At 45.8% G+C, this 17,984-nt stretch overlaps 1 protein-coding gene across 2 annotated transcripts in view; it reads right to left on the bottom strand.

The window, feature by feature from the left end:
• Positions 1-553: 553 nt before the first annotated feature.
• FATE1 (fetal and adult testis expressed 1) overlaps positions 554-17,984 on the bottom strand; it is a 31,577-nt gene continuing 14,146 nt past the window's right edge. For both annotated transcript variants that reach the window (XM_045471126.1, XM_045471127.1), the window contains 5 exons: positions 7,342-7,672; positions 6,213-6,340; positions 2,353-2,459; positions 1,867-1,945; positions 554-1,121 (listed from right to left, as the gene is read on the bottom strand). In XM_045471126.1, the coding sequence (XP_045327082.1) occupies positions 990-1,121; positions 1,867-1,945; positions 2,353-2,459; positions 6,213-6,340; positions 7,342-7,447 (552 nt within the window). In that variant the 5' untranslated portion in view covers positions 7,448-7,672 and the 3' untranslated portion in view covers positions 554-989. The remainder of the gene's footprint in view (positions 1,122-1,866; positions 1,946-2,352; positions 2,460-6,212; positions 6,341-7,341; positions 7,673-17,984) is intronic.

Below are 17,984 nucleotides of genomic sequence, written 5' to 3'. Positions count from 1 at the left end.
TCCACTTTGAGGTGAGCTTCATGGGGTCATGGACATGGGGGAGAGAGGTTCAAGATTCCTCCATGTGACCTTGCATCCAGCCTCTAGAGTTGAGTTGGGGCCTTGTCCCCATCAAGTCTATATGAGACAGGCAGAGCCCTAGCCTGGGACACAGGAGAACCCGTTCTAGCCCTAACCCTGTCTCAGTATTGTTGGATGACCCAGGACCATGTTCTCCCTCTGCAGGACTCAATTTCCTCCTGGGAAAATAGAAAAGTTTCTGGTCCCTTCCAGGAGATTTCCTCTGATTGAGTGCCTACAATTCCTGACCCATACAAGCTGCTGCAGAACTTCTTCCCCACAAGCACTCACTGGTATAAACCCAACAGGAAGGACTTTGCCAATTCCTGTCCCTAAGCAGGCTCTCTACCTGGGCAGGGAGTCTTGGGGAGGAGGGGGAGGAAGGAACCAGGACTTATTGGGTGTGGCATCATCCCAGTCCCTGCAACAGTGACTTTGTTCAGAGTTGCTGTCCTCACATGAATCCTGGATGTAAGAAGTTCAGACACCAGAGTTTGCTGCTATCAGTGAACTTTTATTGAGCATGTTCTCTATGCAGAGTCCCATACACAACGTGGGAGAAAACTGGGAAGACACAGATAGCCAAGTCACTGCCACAGAGGATGGAACAGAAGGGACTCTTAGGGCAAAGAGGCAAGGTTTAGCTCTGAGATGGTCACCATGGAGCCATGATGGACAAGCAGGAAGCACCTGCCACTGTGGGGGCCACATGCCACCCTCCTCACCTTCCAAAGTGGCTGCGCCTCAGCCCATTCAGACCTCTACCTCCCAGCAGCCAGGGCCTCCCCAGGCCAGGGCTGTAACCAGAGTTGGAAAATGGCCCTGATGCTGCTAAGAGCTGCTGAGAGATGGAAGGAGGATGGGCAAGGGTGGCCCAGGGAGAAAAGGGAAGAAGAGGAAGGAGAAGAAGTCTCAGGAAGCAGGAAGCATCACTTGCGCATCCACAGCCACAGGTTGACGACACAGGCTGACATCAGCATGGTGAAGAACAGAGTTTCCCTGTGGCGCCAGGTGGCACCTTGTTCCTCCAGGGCTTGCAGCCGGCAGGTGATCACTTGCAGCTGCAGAGACCAGGAGGCTAATGAATGACAAGTCAATGGCTTCTGGAGAAGCCCTTGGCTCACTACTAGGGAAAGTATGAACTTAGTACAGAAAGGGGATTTGATGTCCTTTGGTAGGCCAAAGTGCCTCTGGGTGAGAAGCAGACAGAACAACTGAAACCAAGGGGCTGGGTTGGGCCCATGGGACAGATGTCCAGGCTGTTTGTGTTCATAGGACCAGCCACTTTGCCCACTCATTGGGTGTTCACCCAGTTGTCTAGAAGAAGCCAGCCTATCTCAACTGTGCTGGGGGAGGTGAGGAAGGGCATTTCATTCTTGGGGCAGGCTGGCATGAGGGCATCAGCAGCACCAGACTGAGGACTCCAAGATGGGTGACACTCAGGGGCCAAAGACAGCCACCAAGGTAGATGCCCCTCCGGGTCCAGGGCTGCTGTGTTCTCTTCTTGAGAAGACAACTCTTTTCCCAGACCTCTTATCACCATTCTCTCTGCACAGACTTATAGCCTTTTCTGTTGCCTCTTGGTCCTCCTTTTGGCTTCCACTGTTCCCTTCCACATGTCAGGAAGAGAGGCAGGGCTGAAGCTGCCATGAAGGTGGGTCACTAGAGGCCTGAGGCCTGGGAGGAAAGGAAGGGGAGCATGACCTCAACTCTGCTGCTAGAGGCTAAGATGACTTCAAAGAGGGTGGTCTCATTGCTGTCGAGCCCCACCTGCCCCAAGATACCATGAGCATAGGAGATGCTCACCTGCCTTCTCATAACTTCCATCTCTAGTTCATTTAGCTCTTCCAGGCCAATCTCTGCCACCATATCTGCCTCTGGATTGCTGGGAAACAAGAAAAGATAGAGGGTCAGAGCTACTGGTGGTCCCAGGCCAGGCCTGGCAGGGAGCACAGGAAGGCCATGAGGGCAAGCAGGTAAAGGCAGGGTCTCTTGTAGACAATGACTCAGTCATCCTTGAGTCCTTCCCTTCCTTGGTAAGAAGGTCCTTGGGCCTCAGGGCTGGGAACGAGCCCAGCCAAGCCTCAGGTTGCTTGGAGTCCCTGAATGGGCAAGAGGCCAGGAGGCTCAGGGGCTATGGTAAGGAGGCAACAGAGCCTCAACATTCTAAGCATGGCCAGCTGCTCACAATACCCTTCTCGTCAGTCTGCTTGCCAGTCCATCTGGCCCACTGTGGTTCCTGCCCAAAGAGCACCAGCTTTCTTTCTGCAGGGTCCCTGGGATCTTTCTTACCGCTCATAATGGAATCTCCTGCTTTGGAAGCCACCAGGATACTCCCGGGGGTTGGCATCACCATGGTCTGGTTCTTTCAACACTCTGGGTATTGACACCTGGGGCCCCTAAAGAAAAGGAATGGTCAGCAAAGGTAGCCTACTCAGTCCCAGCTGAGCAGCTGCTCCGCACTGCCCAGGAACAATAGTGTACCCATCAGGAGTCACGTGCTACCTGTTCCTCTGAAATCACAGACTGGCAGCTTCAGACCACTAGAGGAGCCTGGGAATCCCACAAGTTGGCTATTTGTCACCACTCCAACCTACCATGTTCCTCAGTAGTTTCTGACCATCCAGGCTGTGGGGAAGGAAGAATAGTGACAGGGATCCCCATCCTCTGCCAGCACTGTCACATACAGACATCAGATGAGTCCAAGATGAGAATGGAAAACCTCAATTTTAGAGCCAAGGAAATTGAGGCCTGTCAAGTGACTGCACTTCTTCCTAAGGACACACAGTAAGTGTCTGAGCTCAAGATAGAACCCTAGCCACTGGGAAACAATAGCCTCTTTCTGTGTGTGCATGACCATTCCAGGGGCTTTCATTTTTATCCATCTGCTAACCACTCCCTGGAGTGGATGTCTCTGGCCAAGAGTTCTTCACTTAGTAGCAATGTGCCTCAGTGGTCCTGTTAGGAAATGGCAAGTTAGGAGGCATGGAATATGAAACACTCAGCTCCTGGCCAAATTAACTAATTAATGCCTGAAGCCTAGCTGCTGGGATTCTCACAGAGGCTGCAAAGCCTCCTGCTTGCTCATTACAAAAGATGAGCTAGCAAGAAAAAAAATGCTAGCAGTCGTGTGAGAGGCAACAGGTGGTGAGAGAGCGCAGCAAAGCTGCAGCATTCAGAAGGTGTTGAGAGCAAACCAAGGGAAGTGGGCCTATGGCTCAGAAGCAAATGGGGAGCAGTAGATCACTGAATTCCCCTTCTGCCAGTGGCCAGAGAGGACCCAGATGTGGAGGCTGCAGGGACACTGGGGTGGTCTCAAGGACCCATCAGGGGATGGAAGGGACAGGGGCCTTGGCTGAAGGTCTGTAAATGGAACAGCCATCCAGCCCTCTCACCCAACCTGGCTGTCAGCCAGGCAGTTCCCCCCAAGCCCAAACTTGAGCTAAATGAATGGGGGAGAGGGGTGGTTGTGCCACAAAACAGAGCCCTCTCCATTCTGGCATTTACAGGTGCCCTTTGTACAGTCCATGTTGCTAAAGTAGAACTTAATGTCTCTCCGTTCTCACCAACACAGAGTTCTGGGTTGGCTGTATTTGCCTCACTCTTTTTTTTTTTATGGTTCTATTTGCCTCACTCTTAATGAGAAATAGACAACCAAGTCTTGCCTATCACCTGAGAAATATCTGCAGCCCTCCTATGTTCTTAAGAACAACAGTAAACTGCAAGTGGCCTCCATACTCCATTTTTTATAATAATGCAAAATTTGTCGTTCTCAGAAGTGCACACAGATATTGGCATGTCTTTTTCTGTGTGAACTGTACTTGACAGTAATACTACTATTTGATTTTCCTCTTCATCTTCTTCTTGAGATACCTCAAAAATAGCATAAAAGTGACAGTATTGTCAAGAAAATCCCAAGACTATAAAAAGGAATTTGATTGAGAGTTTCTCCTAGAATAATTTCCACACCATCCCCTTGATTTTCCTACAGATTGGGATCAGAGGGACAAAAAGTTTTTTTGAGAGATTTGTAGGTACATAAGGATGAGAAACTGGTGGCTGGGATTTGTTTGTTTGAGATAACATAGTTTGTTTTTAACACATAAATATACAGGAATTAATGTGACAACATCTGCAGGTCGATGATAGCCTATTGTGGGTTGCTCATCATAAGGCCTAACTGTTCAAAAACAGTTGTCTTGTTGCTTTTTTGTTTTTAATTATGGAAACTCCCCATTTAGAATTATATGCATTATAAAATATAACATTTTATATCAATTTGATAGAGATTAAGGAAATCTGTGAATTTCAACAAGTTATAGCTTCCCTCTACTATTGCAAAAAGTGTTATTTTTATTTTCATGTAATTTTCAAGGCACACTACTTTTCACCCCCAAAACAGAAGAACAGTATTATTAACTTTTTTATCTTTTCATGTTGTGGTTCTCTCAGAAGTGGGCACAGTTCCATTCATTTTTGTTTGTTTTGCTCAAAAGTAAATAATAAATAGAATTGATAAATCTTAATTCTAAATGTCTAATTTCTAAATTCAATATGATTTTTTTAAAGTACTCCTGCGGTCTTAATAGGTAACTATAATTACTCCAGAGTTTATACCCCGCCTCAACTGCCCTCCCATGCCCACCCCATTCTGCCTCAGTCTCAGGGGCATGGGTGGCTTGCTGGAGCCTGACCTGATGGAACAACTTGATGTGGCTTCTACCTTTGGACAAAAGAAGCTAATTCAATATTTCTGGCTTATTTTCATTCCCAGGAGGTCTCTGGGAGCTCTTTTTCTCTTTATTGTTTGGCAGTGGAATCATTTGGGCATTTTAGTTTAACTCATTCCCTAGAACAGGGAGGCCTCCCTCCTCTCCAATCTTGTTGCCTTACCCCCACTAACCTCTGCAACACTGTAACAACCATGGTGAGCTGGTTAACAGAATCCACTACAGAACTATCAGACTCAAGTGATTCCCTAGAATCATCAAGTCATCCTCCCCTCCAAAATCGCTGCCTTTTTCCAGTCCCCTTTACAACAATATGGCCACCATTTTTTTTTCTAGAACATTCCCTCACCCAGAGTGAATGTAGCTTAAAGGATTAGCTACAGAACAATGGGACTCAGGTGACTTCCAAGAATATTGAGTCTCCCTCCCTCTCTAACCTGGTTGCCTTTTCCCAGTAATCTTTGCAACAGTATAAAAAACATTTTAGTAAAACTTTCCCTCACCCACAGTGAAAGTAGCTTTAAAGGACTGGCTACAGAACTTGAGACTCACATGATTCCCTCCAACAGTCAAGTTCCCCTACTCTCCAGTTTGGTTGTCTTTTCCCAGTAACTTTTGCAACAGCATAGCAACCACATTTCTAAAACTTTCCCTCACCCACCAGTGAACATAACTTCAAGGACTGGCTACAGAATGAGATATTCCCTAGAACATTCAGGTCTCCCTCTTCTCCAAACAGACTGCTTTTTCCCAGTATCTTTTGTGACAATATAGCTGCCTTTTTTTTTTCTAGAACATGCCTTAACTCACGTTAAATGTAGCTTAAAGGATTGGCCACAAAATAGTCGTATCAAGTTGACTGGATTTCCTAAAAGCCAGGGAGCATAGGAACCTCACTTGCCTTACTTTGTCCCACTCGTGAGTTATGTTTTATATATATATATATATATATATATATATATATATATAGTATTATAAATATAAATAATATATAAATATATAGTATTATAAATATAAATAATATATAAATATATATTTAATATAATAGATTCTATAAAATATATATTTATATAGAGAAATGTATAAATACCTATAGAAATTTATTTACTTATTTATAGAGGAAAGTTTCATTTCACACACACTAGAGTTTTGCAGAGTAAAGTATACATGTAGTCCCCAAGTAATATGTGATTCAGGTGTTCTGCACTCCCAAGTTTGAACTCCCAGCCTACCAAAGGATGGCCCTGACCTCTCGCTGGACCTCCCTAACCTTCATTGCCCAAATGGCACACAGGAGTTTCCTCCCCTCTCCCCAAGTCAACATCTGGCTCTACTCAACCTACCATTGTCAGGCTGCAGCCCCTACAGCCAGTACTCCCAACCCCAACCCAGTCACTGCATGCCAAGGCCTCCATACAGTACCGTTTTCTTGGCCCGGGTGGCAGCCTTATTCCAAACTGGTTGGCCTGAACCAGAGTCAGCAGCCTTTGAATCCAATTTTTGTCGCCAATGAGAGGCACCCAAGGGCTGGGATCCATGCTCTTTCATTTCTAGGGAGAAGAACAGAGGTCCCAGGAACACCCATAGAGGCTGTACCAAGGCTTCCTGGGCACAAGACACACCAGAAAGAGGACAGGGTCCCCAAACTTCTTAGGAATCATTCAACACTCATTCACTGCTATCTACTGGCAGATCTCAGGCCCCAGTCTGTTCATCTGTTCAAAAGTTTAGCAAGTATTTACGGAGGGCCAAGCTCTGGACTAGGTTACTGGAGGGAGAGCAATGACCAAGAGACAGGATTACAACAATCAACTGACTGTGTGTGCACAGGGGGAGTGAGGGGGCAAAACAGAAAATAATCTGTCAGTGTAGATTCAGATGAGGGATACACTCTCCCAAAATGATAAAAACAGAGCAACATGACAGAAGATAGGGGCTACTTCTAGAAAAGTGAGAAACAACATTGAAGCAGAGACCTGAAAAAGAAAAAAAAAGATCCCAGCCATGGAAAATCTAGGGAGAGTATCCCAGGCACAGAGAACAGAAAGCACAAAGGCTATGAGGAAGAGCCAATCTTGGCGTGTTATAAGGACAAGAATAAATGCAGTTTGCAGTGGGTCACCATGCCACAGTATGAAATATGTTGAGGTGGCGACCTTGATCAGTTTTTATAGATCACAGAAAGGAGTATGGATTTCACTCTAAATGAGGAGAGGCATTGAAGGTTTAGGAGAGAGAATTGATCTGATTAATCTTATAAATTGAGCCCTCCAGATGCTTTGTCATAGACACAGTGGTAGCTTGGACCACACATATTGGTACCATCCTACTCTCTCATGGGCTGCAAAATGCTCACATCATCAATTCCTTTCCCCCAGCTTCCCTGTCAGTCAAACCACAAATACATGTATATGCACACCAAGGCACAGACACACACACAGCCACACATACATGCATATATATGAATCTGCCCAGCTATACACACACCTTCCCCACCACGAAGGCACAGGTGCAGACACCCAAGGAAAGGGAAATTTCACGGGCTCCTCACCTGCTATCACTAGGTGCTCTTGGCTTTGCACACAGCTTCCAGGAACCAGCTCTTCAGCCATGGATGTTTCCATCTCCTCCTTGATTCTATAGGGGCCTCCTGTCATTGCAGCCAGTTTTTTACTTTTAAACTATGGCCAAGGATACACAGGAAGCAGGGCACAGCAGAGGCACTTGGAAAATCAACTCTTCAAGAGGTAGGAGCTCAAGTCAGATATATCTGGGCATGGGGGTGGAGTCAGACTCCCTCACTGGGCTCAGGCCTTGCACCCAGCACATTCTGTTCTTGTTGTATCTTGTTGGCTGGGTCCACAGCCTTCTCCCCTGCTACTCTGTAAGCAACATGGGAGAAGAGATAAGTGTCAGAAGCTTTGCCTATGAGAACTACCCTGGCTCTCAGGTCACCTGATTTGGCCCCATTGAAAGGCTACCATCCATCATTTCTAAAGAGAGGCAGGTACTGGCACAGGAGCTCAGAGCCAGTCAGTAGCCAAAGCATGGTTATATCCCAAGCCTCACATGACTTCTGCAAGCCCAGCTCTGTCTAGTAATCCAGGCCACAACACCCTTCAATAGGCATCCTCTGCAGGGCACATCCTGTCTCCCACAGTCTGGAGTTCCCAGGCAAGGGAGATGGTCTTTTGATGCCCTCAGTCAGCCTGAGCAGGAACCATGAGACCCAAGAGAGGGAAGGCAGGAAAGAAGGGAGCTGCTTGCAGCCAGTGGAGGCCTTACCATCCCCAGGCCCTGGAGTCCCTGGTCTAAGTCCAAATTCTCCCTCAGTTTTCCTACTGATTAGACCACTGTGAAGGTCAAGTTTACTTGTTTACTTGGGTAGTCTATAGTTCTCAGTTATTCCATCAACCACTAGTCTAGTTGTTGCTGTGAAGGTATTTTGTAGTTGCGGTTAACATCTACATTCTGTGAACTTTAAGTAAAGGATGTTACTAATCCTAGATAATGTGAATGGGCCTCATCTAATCAGTTGAAAAGCCTGAAGAGTAAATACTGAGGTTTCCCAGAGGAGAAGAAATTTTGCTCAAGTCTGTAGTATCAGGAAACAAAAGCAAACATAAGCTACTGGGACTACATCAAAATAAAAAGCTTTGGCACAGTGAAGGAGACCATCAGCAAAACAGAAAGGCAAAAACAGAATGGGAAAAAATATTTGCAAATGATGTATCTGAGAAGGGGTGAATATCCAAAATATATAAAGAACTTATACAATTTAACACTTAAAAAATCCAATTAAAAAAGGGGCAGAGGACTTGAATAGACATTTTTCCAAAGAAGACATACAGATGGCTAACAGACACATAAAAAGATGCTCAACATCACTGATAATCAGGGAAATGTAAATCAAAACCAAGAGGAGATACCATCTCACACCTGTCAGAATGGCTAGAACTGAAAAGACAAGAAATAGCAAGTGTTGGTGAGGATGTGGAGAAAAAGAAACCCTCATGCACTGTTGCTGGGAATGTAAATTGGTAAATGTAAACAGAATTGAGTTTCCTCAACAAAGTTAAAAATAGAAATACCATATGATCCAATAATTCCATCCTGGGTACTTACCCAGAGAAAATGAAACCAAACAACAAAAAAAAGAAAATGAAAATACTAATTTGAAAATATATGTGCACCCCTATGTTTATTGCAACATTATTTAAAATAACCAAATTATGGAAGCAACTTAAGTGTCTACCAATAGGAATATTGGATACTGAATAGAGAAGATGTGGCTTACAGGCTTCCAGTTATGGAATGAGTAAGTCATGGGAATAAAAGGCACGGCATGAAGAATATCGTCAGCAGTACTGTAATAGCATTGTGTGGTGACAGATGGTAGCTACATTTCTGCTGATAATAGCATAAAGTATAAACTTGTTGAATCACTATGTTGTACATCTGAAACTAATGTAACATTGTGTGTCAACTATACTCTAATTGAAAAATAAGTTTTTTAAAAAGACTAAGCCATCTCTCCCTACCTAAGATTCTGCTGTGCGGGCCTGCCCTGAAAATTTTGGCCTTGCTAGTTCCACAATGGCAGGAGCCAATTCCTTAAAATTAATCTCTATATACATACACATATGCATATGCATATACATATACATACATATCCTATTGGTTCCTTTTCTCTGGAGAACCCTTACTGATACAACCACAAAAGGTGAACCTTGGCTCTTGCAAGTAGCCCTAGAGTCCCTGTCGAAGAGGAGGCTATTTGTAAAAAGAACTGAGCACAGATGGGGCCAGGTGGAAGGAAGAGGAGGAAGCAGGGGGGAGAAAGAGGAAGGGAGGAAGAAAAGGGTAAGAGAGAAAAGGGAGGGGCCGGAACTTGCTTGGAAAGGGTGGCATGGTCTGGGCTGCCTGTCCCCCTCCCTGGCCCCATCTGTCCAGCCCTGGGACTAAGCTCTCTGGAGCAGAGCTGACATGAGTCCTTCCTGAATTCCTGAAGGCCCTGAGGAAGCCCTTCCCAGATGAGTGGAGCAGCTGCAATGAAATCTGAACTTCCTGAAAGGCCACCTTAGGAGCAGAGAAGTGTGCTCTGTGGGACTCAGGAACCTGGGAAGCAGGAACCATGAGCTTCTGCCTGGCCAGTGTTGCCAGACTGAGAAAACACAAATGTAGAATTCCAATTGAATCTGAATTTCAAATAAATAAACAAATAATTTTTAGTGTAAGTACACTCTGTGCAACATTTGAGACAAACTTACAGTAAAAATTTATTCCTGGCTTATCTGGCATTCACATTTGACTGGGTACCCTTTATTTTATATCTGGCAAACCTATGCCCTGCCCATCCTCACCATGATCTCAAGATTTGACCTTGAGCAAGTCTTCCTTTTCTTTGGGCCTCAGTCTCCCCATTGGACAATAGAGTTAATCCCCTCCTTACAGAGTGGCTGGACTGTGAGAACACTAACAAAACCTTGCACTATTGGCCTCAGGTCAGATTAGTCTCTGAGTGCCAACTGGCCTTGACCAGTTGGGGCTTCTTGAGAACTAAGGCACTGGTCCCAGGTGTGTGCAGAGGCACTGCCTCCTGGTGGCAAAGGAACCCACCACCTAAAGTCATGCAAATAGTGTGGGCAGAATTCTTTCCCAATCCCTGTACTTCTATTGCCACCCAGAAACCTTGACATCTCACCATCTTAGTATGCGTACCTCTCTTGGAATGGGCACCACAGATGGCTAGGCAGTGGGGGTAATAATTTGTTGTGACTTTGGACTTGTCCCTTAGCATAACTTTCTAGCATGCTAACCTTTTCCATCCAACATCATCATTTCCTTCTGAAATTGCCTCAAACTCTGAGTCTAAACACTCTGAAAAGTCCCCACCGTCTAGTGTGCCAACCTTGGGAGTCTGAAGGCCTAGAGCATCCGTAGAGTACATTCCAAGCCTTATCGGGGCCAGGGAGATGGCTCATGGCTCGTGTAGCTGGTGGGTCACAGAGACCTAGAGTGTAGTGAAAGGGTCCCAGAGAAGACCAGAGAGCCCAAAGCTCTATCCACCTCGGAAATTAGACAGATGCCTTTGGAAAGGGGAAGGACGGGTCTAGAGAATATCTGGCTAAGATGTGTATATACGTTTGCAGTGTTTTAAACAAATGAGATCATACATTTGAGGTACGTGCAGTTCTGCAGGGTTTTTTTATAAGTACATGACACATAGTAGGAAAGCCCTTATAAGAGCTTAAAAGAAAAACATACAGAAATGTGTAACCATACATGTACACATTTACATGAAGGAAAGTCCAGGGGATTCTTGTCTATCACTCTTTCTCTCTCTTTTTTTAAGGGTTTCATGGAATTTTTCCTCATTTTTATTGAGAAATATGCAATTTGCTTTTTAAGTGCATAGTGTGCCTTGGAGCTCGCCCCTGTCAGAACAAATCTCCCTCACGTCTCTTAAACACAGCTTTTGCTGCACAGCTGAGCCCCTGCTTATTGACCTGCTCATGGACATTTTGGGTGTCTAGAGCTTTTCACTTCACCTTTATACACAATAAACAGTGATCATTCCTGGACATGCCACTTTGCAGACATGTGTAAATCTTTTTTGTAGAGCAGGTGCCTAGAAGTGGAATTGTGGGCTTCTAGGGTATGCATGTTGACAATGTTTACTAATATCAACCAATATTGTCAAGGCCCATCCTATGAGACTGCACCAAGTAGGACCTCAGTACAGAGAAGAAAGTTCCATTTTCTTCATGGCCTTGTCAACACAAGATATTATGAAACTTTCTAAAATGCATCATTATGATGGGTAGAAAATGATATCTATCTCATTGTTGCTTTAATTTATATTGCTTTAATTATGAATAAACTGGAGCAATTTCTCATATGTTTATTGATCTTCTGTATTTCTTTCCTGTCTGCTGGAGGGCTTGGATCTTTATTAAAATAAGAGCTGCTTTATTAACAAAATGGATGGGGATGAAATCTCCCCCTCCCTTCAAGCTAAGCATCTCCAAAGAAAACATATCATAGTTTTCCCTAAAGGTGATCATGAGCACAGAGCCTCCACTGGGAGCCAAACAAATTCAGTTAATTGCATCCAAGTTTGTGCTGAAATATAGAGGGCATCCAGCCCCCCGCCCCCAACACACACGCACACAGAGCAGGTGTCTAACTCAGGCCTGTCTGCCCTTTTCTTGTGTCTGTCTCTGTGCCTGCCTCACCACCTGCCCCCACCAGTGCGTTCCAACCACCGGCCTCTTCCAACAGTTCAGCGAGGTGTGCACATGACAGTTTCCCAAAAAGCGGGGGGTCTGGAAGTCCTGTGTGCTGCCTGCTTCCACCTCCCTTGCAAGCAACAGTGAAGGGTAGCAGGAACCCAGGCCCAGGGTCAGTACACTTGGGAGTGATCTTAGCTCTGACACTGGGGCATCTTAGGCAAGTTGTTTCCCATGCTCTGAGTCTCTGTCTCCCACTCTTCCATGGAATATTGGGCTAAAACCCAGTTTTAAACTATGTTTCATGGTTTCAGGGGGGTGTGTTGGGAGTACCTGGGCTTCAAGGCAGACTCTAGCCTCTCTTCACATGGAGCAGCTCTGCTTTTATCACTTTGTTATATTGGGGTTTTATGAAAAAAAAACACTCAAAGCCAATGGGTGCAATGGTCTGCTGCCTCCCAGCTCTGCTCAGAGCTCAGTTTCCGATAGCTATAGTACCAAGTCCAAGCTGACAATCCTGATTTGGGCTGCAAACCCAGATCCTACGCATCTGGGAGCTTCCTCTCCACTTGCTAATGAATGTTACGAACCTGTAAACAATTCTCCTTCCTGCTCCTGGAAGCAGCTGGCACTGATGTCATCCCTGGACCCCCAGGGCCCTCCCCAACCCGAAGGGAAAGGGAAGAGGAACTAGCAGAGCCTTGCAGCTGTTCCTGCATTCCTTAGACTGGAAGGATAGAGAGGCAAACTGCAGGGACTGTAGCTAGCCCAGGGAATGAGGGCCACCTCATAAGCAGAGAGAGGAAAAGAAGTGGCAGGAACACGTGGATCAGCTATTAGGACTCATTCCACCCAGAGGGACATGGCCACTAGCAGGAGGTTATTGGAAGCACTTTGACTTCCAAATGTGGGCTCCTCTCATTTTGTGTGACTGTCTTGAATCAAGAGTGACTGGGTGCCAGGCCCTGAGACTAGGGACAAATTTCTCACCCTCATGGAGCTCATTCTTAGAAGGCAGATAGAAACAAGCAGACAGGCAGGAAGTCCATGTGTCTGTGGGGACAGTAGCAGGGGCTTATTTTTGTGACAGTCCTGCCCTTAATCTTAACACACTCTGCTTTCTTGGAAGTGTGGTGGGTGCTCCCTCAAGCTCTGCCAACCTAAGAGGAAGAGGCTGACCATTGTCCACAGCACTGACAGCCTCTGCACACCTCCAGGACAGCTCACTACTTCCTGAGAGGACTTGGACTGGGTGGAAATGCTGGCCATGTCCCCCAAACTCTGTCCAGTCTGGAGGGAGCAGCCCCAGCAGAAGTGGGTTAAAGACACTTAAACAGAGCCATATCTCAGGCTGATAGGCCTGCGTCTCAGCAGTTACAGTCCTCTCTGCGGCCCCTGAGGTTTTCCCTGCTGGAGCAAGCTGACTGACGAAAGGGAACTCGGACTACCTGTGCACGTGGGACAAAGTAGTACCAAAGAGCAAAAAGACTGGGAAGCTTGCCCCCTGGCTCCTTGTGTTGCCAGCGGCTGTCTCTGCTGCTGCTCCTTCCTTCTCCCTGTCTCTCTCCTGGCTTAAGAATCCCTTGCCCCAAGAGCTGGCAGCAGATTTGGAAACTTGGAGGTGGGGGGTTAGTGGTCTGCCAAGCAGTCACCTTTGCCCCATGTACAGGGACCCTTTGGAGGGGTTGGAAAAGACCTCTTTCCAGATCCCCAGAAAAGGGGTCAGACAAGGTGACCTCGCAAAGCTCGTGGCCTTGCTTGCAGCCTTTCCTGCAAGGTGACTCCTCAGATTGAAATGCGTCTGCTTTCAATTGTTTTCATGTGCAATAACTGAAATGTGATGTGTATGTGAAATTCAGGAGGATCAGAAGCCAATGGAAAATGGCCAACAATAATGGAGAGGTGGAAAAATGGTACAAAGTCTCAGACACTGACCAGCTCAAAAGCATAAGCAGCAGCCTCCCCTCCAAGCTAGAGAAAGAGGTGGAGGAGAGGAGAAAACCAAGATGAGAAACATACTCCTGAGAAACTACATGTTTTTTCAGACAAGCAGATACTCCTCCCAGTATCTACCATTTTACAGATGGACAAGCTGAGTTCAATGCAATTGCCACTTAGCAATTCAGTGGCAGGACTTAGATGCAAACCTATGTCTTCAGACTGGTGATCCAGGGTCGTTGGTAGAACAGGACAAGGTCCCAGGGAGGAACTGGCACAAGAGAGCCTCAGCAAGCATCCTCTAGCCCCGTCCCACATTGACCTGCCCTTCACTCTCTAAAGACAGAGCCAGCAGGCAGGTCCTCACACAAAGGGCACAGACCACGGAGGATGGGGTGGACCAGAGACCAGGCTCTGCAGTCCAACTGTCCTCTCCCCACAACTCCTTGCAATTGGAGTCCTAGCTCCTCACTTGGTAGCAATGTGCCTCAGTGTCCTGTCAGGAAAAGGCAAGTTAGGAGACATGGAATATGAAGCATTCAGCTCCTGGCCAAATTAACACTTGAAGCCTAGCTGCTGGGATTCTCACAGAGGCTGCAAAAATAAAAAATAAAAAGCTTGCATTCAACTCCAGATTTATCGGTGATCCATCTATGCATTCTCCAGGGCCTTCAGCTTCTCCCCTTTGCCAGGATGATTCTCTTCAGCACAGAAATATTATCATATCTTTCCCAGCACGGGGACATTGGTTTCATGAGAGCAGAGACCTTGTCAGCCTCACTCACTACTGTCTCCTATGCACTTAGCCCAAAGCTTGACTCATGGCAGGAGCTCATAAAGTATTTGTTTAATTAAAATGACCTGAATATTAAAAAAAAAGTCTTCCCTTTGTGCCTTTGTGTCTCATTCGTGCTACTGTCCTTTCTCAACTCCTTGAAAGTGTTGCCCCCACCAGGCACACAGTCTAGACTCTTTGATCTCCCAGACATTCCTCTTCTCATTCTAGTTTGGCTTTCTCATCCACAACTCAACTGAAACCTCCTGGCAGCTTGATCCAGTGAACCCCCCTCACTTTTCATTTTAATTCGCTTGTTGGAAGCATTTCACATCATTGTCCTCTCTCTCCTTCTGGAAACATTCTCCCCCCTTGGTTTCCAGACCTGTGCAGCCACACAGTTTTTCCCTGGCCTATCAGGCCTCTCTCCTAGCCCACTGGGTCCACACCCAAGACTTCATTTATCATCTTTTGTAAAAAGCATTTTTATTTACTTTTTAAATTTTTTTAATGTTTATTGATTATTGAGAGAGAGAGGGAGAGAGAGAGAGACAGAGCATGAGTGGGGGAGGAGAAGAGAGAGAGGGAGACACAGAATCTGAAGCAGACTCCAGGCTCTGAGCTGTCAGCACAGAGCCCAACAGGGGGCTCAAACTCACAAACCTCGAGATCATGACCTGAGCCAAAGTCAGACACTTAACCGACTGAACCACCCAGGCACCCCTGTAAAAGCACATAATGGAATATTACTCAGCCATTAAAAAGAATGAAATCTTGCCATTTGCAATGACATGGATGCACCTAAAGTATATTATGCTAAGCCAAATAAGTCAATCAGAGAAAGACAAATACCATATGATTTCACTTATATGTGGAATTTAAGAAGCAAAACAAATGAGCAAAAGGGAAAAAGAAAGAGACAAACCAAGAATCAGACTCTTAACTATAGAGAACACACTGACGATTACCAGAGGGAAGGGGGTGGGGTGATGGGTGACCTAGGTGATGGGGATTGAGGAGGGCACTTGTGATGAGCACTGGGTGTTGTATGGAAGTGTTGAATCACTATATTGTACACCTGAAACTAATATAACACTGTATGTTAACTAACTGGAATTGAAACAAAAACTTTTAAAAACAGATGAAGCACAGTTGCTCACAGACAAAATTCACAGCTATGGCAGCTTGATACTGAGACACCAAGTGCTGCTCCACGTGTGCACTGCCTCTGTAACATGTCACTGCAAAACAAATGTTGAAGGATAACCACTATTATCTCTTTTGGCCTTTTTTTTTGTAAAAGCAAAAATCTGCTGATTTCTTTCAGTTAGTGAAAACAAGCAGTAATGTAGGTCTTTCATAAAAGCAAAGTAGTATAAAGCAAACTATTGAAAAGTGGAGGATACCTGTATTTCTATCTCTTGTATACATCTAGTACTGGTTCTGTGTCTCTGGAGAACCCTGATACAACCTCTTCAATATATAATTCAGTGTTTGAGCAAAAATCTTCTCAGTAGTCTACTTCTCTCTGTTTCCTTTGCCACTATCCTCAGCAATCCCACCAATGCCTCTTGCCTGGATGACTGCATAGCCTCCTGCCTTATCTCTTATATCTCGTCATGACACCTTCAGCCCATTCCCCACATAGCAGGCCAACTGATTGTTTTAAATATAACAGGCTTGGCCATGTCCTCTTGCTCCTCAAAGCAGTCCTCAGTGCCCTCCCATTCTCACTAGGGAGTAAAAACTATAGCTCTGAATATGACCTTGGGACCTCACATGGCTGCCTTCCCTCTGCCTCTCCAACCTCATCTTGCACAAGGATTTCCCCTTATGATACCCTGGCTTCTTCTGTTTCCATGAAAGCTTGATGGTCTTGCTAGACTCTAGGGGTCTTCATATGCCATTCCTCTGCCTGGTTTAATTGTCTTCAGTGCTCTTTGCCTGACTGATTCCTAGTCATCCTTCAAACTTTAGGTTGGGCATGGCTTCCTCAGAAAGGCTTTCTCTGGCAGCCCCTAGTCCCAGCACCCTGGACTTCCCCCAGCAGAAAGTTTGACATGCTTCATTGCTGTGGCTTGTCTAATGCCTCCACAAAACTAGGCCCAGAGCTCCAGAAAGGTAAGACCTAGAATGTTGCTGCACTCCCTACTGGAACCCTATGGCCTTGCTTGAAACAGGGACACCACCAGCTCGTAGAACATCATGTTCTGCCAGCACCTACCCCAGTATGCCCTTGTCAGTCCCAGAATTCGGGAGTGCTGGGACTGACCAGTCCACCCACTGTGCTGCTATCATTTACTGTAACTAGTCTGATATGAAATGTTACCCAGCCTCTATTTTTTTTTTAATTTTTTTTTTCAACGTTTATTTATTTTTGGGACAGAGAGAGACAGAGCATGAACGGGGGAGGGGCAGAGAGAGAGGGAGACACAGAATCGGAAACAGGCTCCAGGCTCCGAGCCATCAGCCCAGAGCCCGACGCGGGGCTCGAACTCACGGACCGCGAGATCGTGACCTGGCTGAAGTTGGACGCTTAACCGACTGCGCCACCCAGGCGCCCCCAGCCTCTATTTTTATAGCACATAAAGACTAGTGAAACTGAATTCATCATATAGTTTGAGCTCTTCAGAGAAGAGAAGTTGCTGAAAGTCACTGCTATTGTTGCTGCTGGTCTTGTCATTCATAAAAACAACATATTTTGTCTATAAAAAAATCTGAGGGGGAACAAAAATTTTGTCTGTTTTCAGGCTTTGGGTTCTCACATCACTCTCAACAGAGGGACCCTGGGAAAACTGTTCTGAAACCCACTTCTCTCCCAATTCCACTTGCCTTTTTGGCACCTTTGGCAACCGCCCCAGGCCTGTCCATTTGTGGCAGGGAAGATACTGCTCTGGGGTCTTGTTTGAAACTAACAAGGTGCTCCTGTCTTTGCTAGTACCTAAGAGAAGTAATGATGTTCACCCACAAGCTTTTCCAGAGTGTGTGTGATGTGCTCAGGATTGGAATAAAGAACAACAAAGACTCCCTCTGCTACAAGTGGAATGTTATAGGCTGAATTGTGTCTCCCACCCCCTCCAAATTCATATGTTAAAGTCCTCACTGCCAGTACCTCAGCATATGATTATACTGGGGGATGGGATCTTTAGAGAGGTAATTTAGGTTAAATGAGATCAAAAGAATGGGACCTAATCTAATCTGACTGGTGTCCTTACACCCAGAGAAGATAAAGACACCAACACACACTTA

Source organism: Leopardus geoffroyi, chromosome X (genome assembly GCF_018350155.1).
Source record: "Leopardus geoffroyi isolate Oge1 chromosome X, O.geoffroyi_Oge1_pat1.0, whole genome shotgun sequence".
In the NCBI taxonomy this organism is placed as follows: domain Eukaryota; kingdom Metazoa; phylum Chordata; class Mammalia; order Carnivora; family Felidae; genus Leopardus; species Leopardus geoffroyi.
The sequence above is the reverse complement of the archived record's forward strand: the minus strand, read 5'-3'. Positions and strand labels throughout refer to the sequence as shown.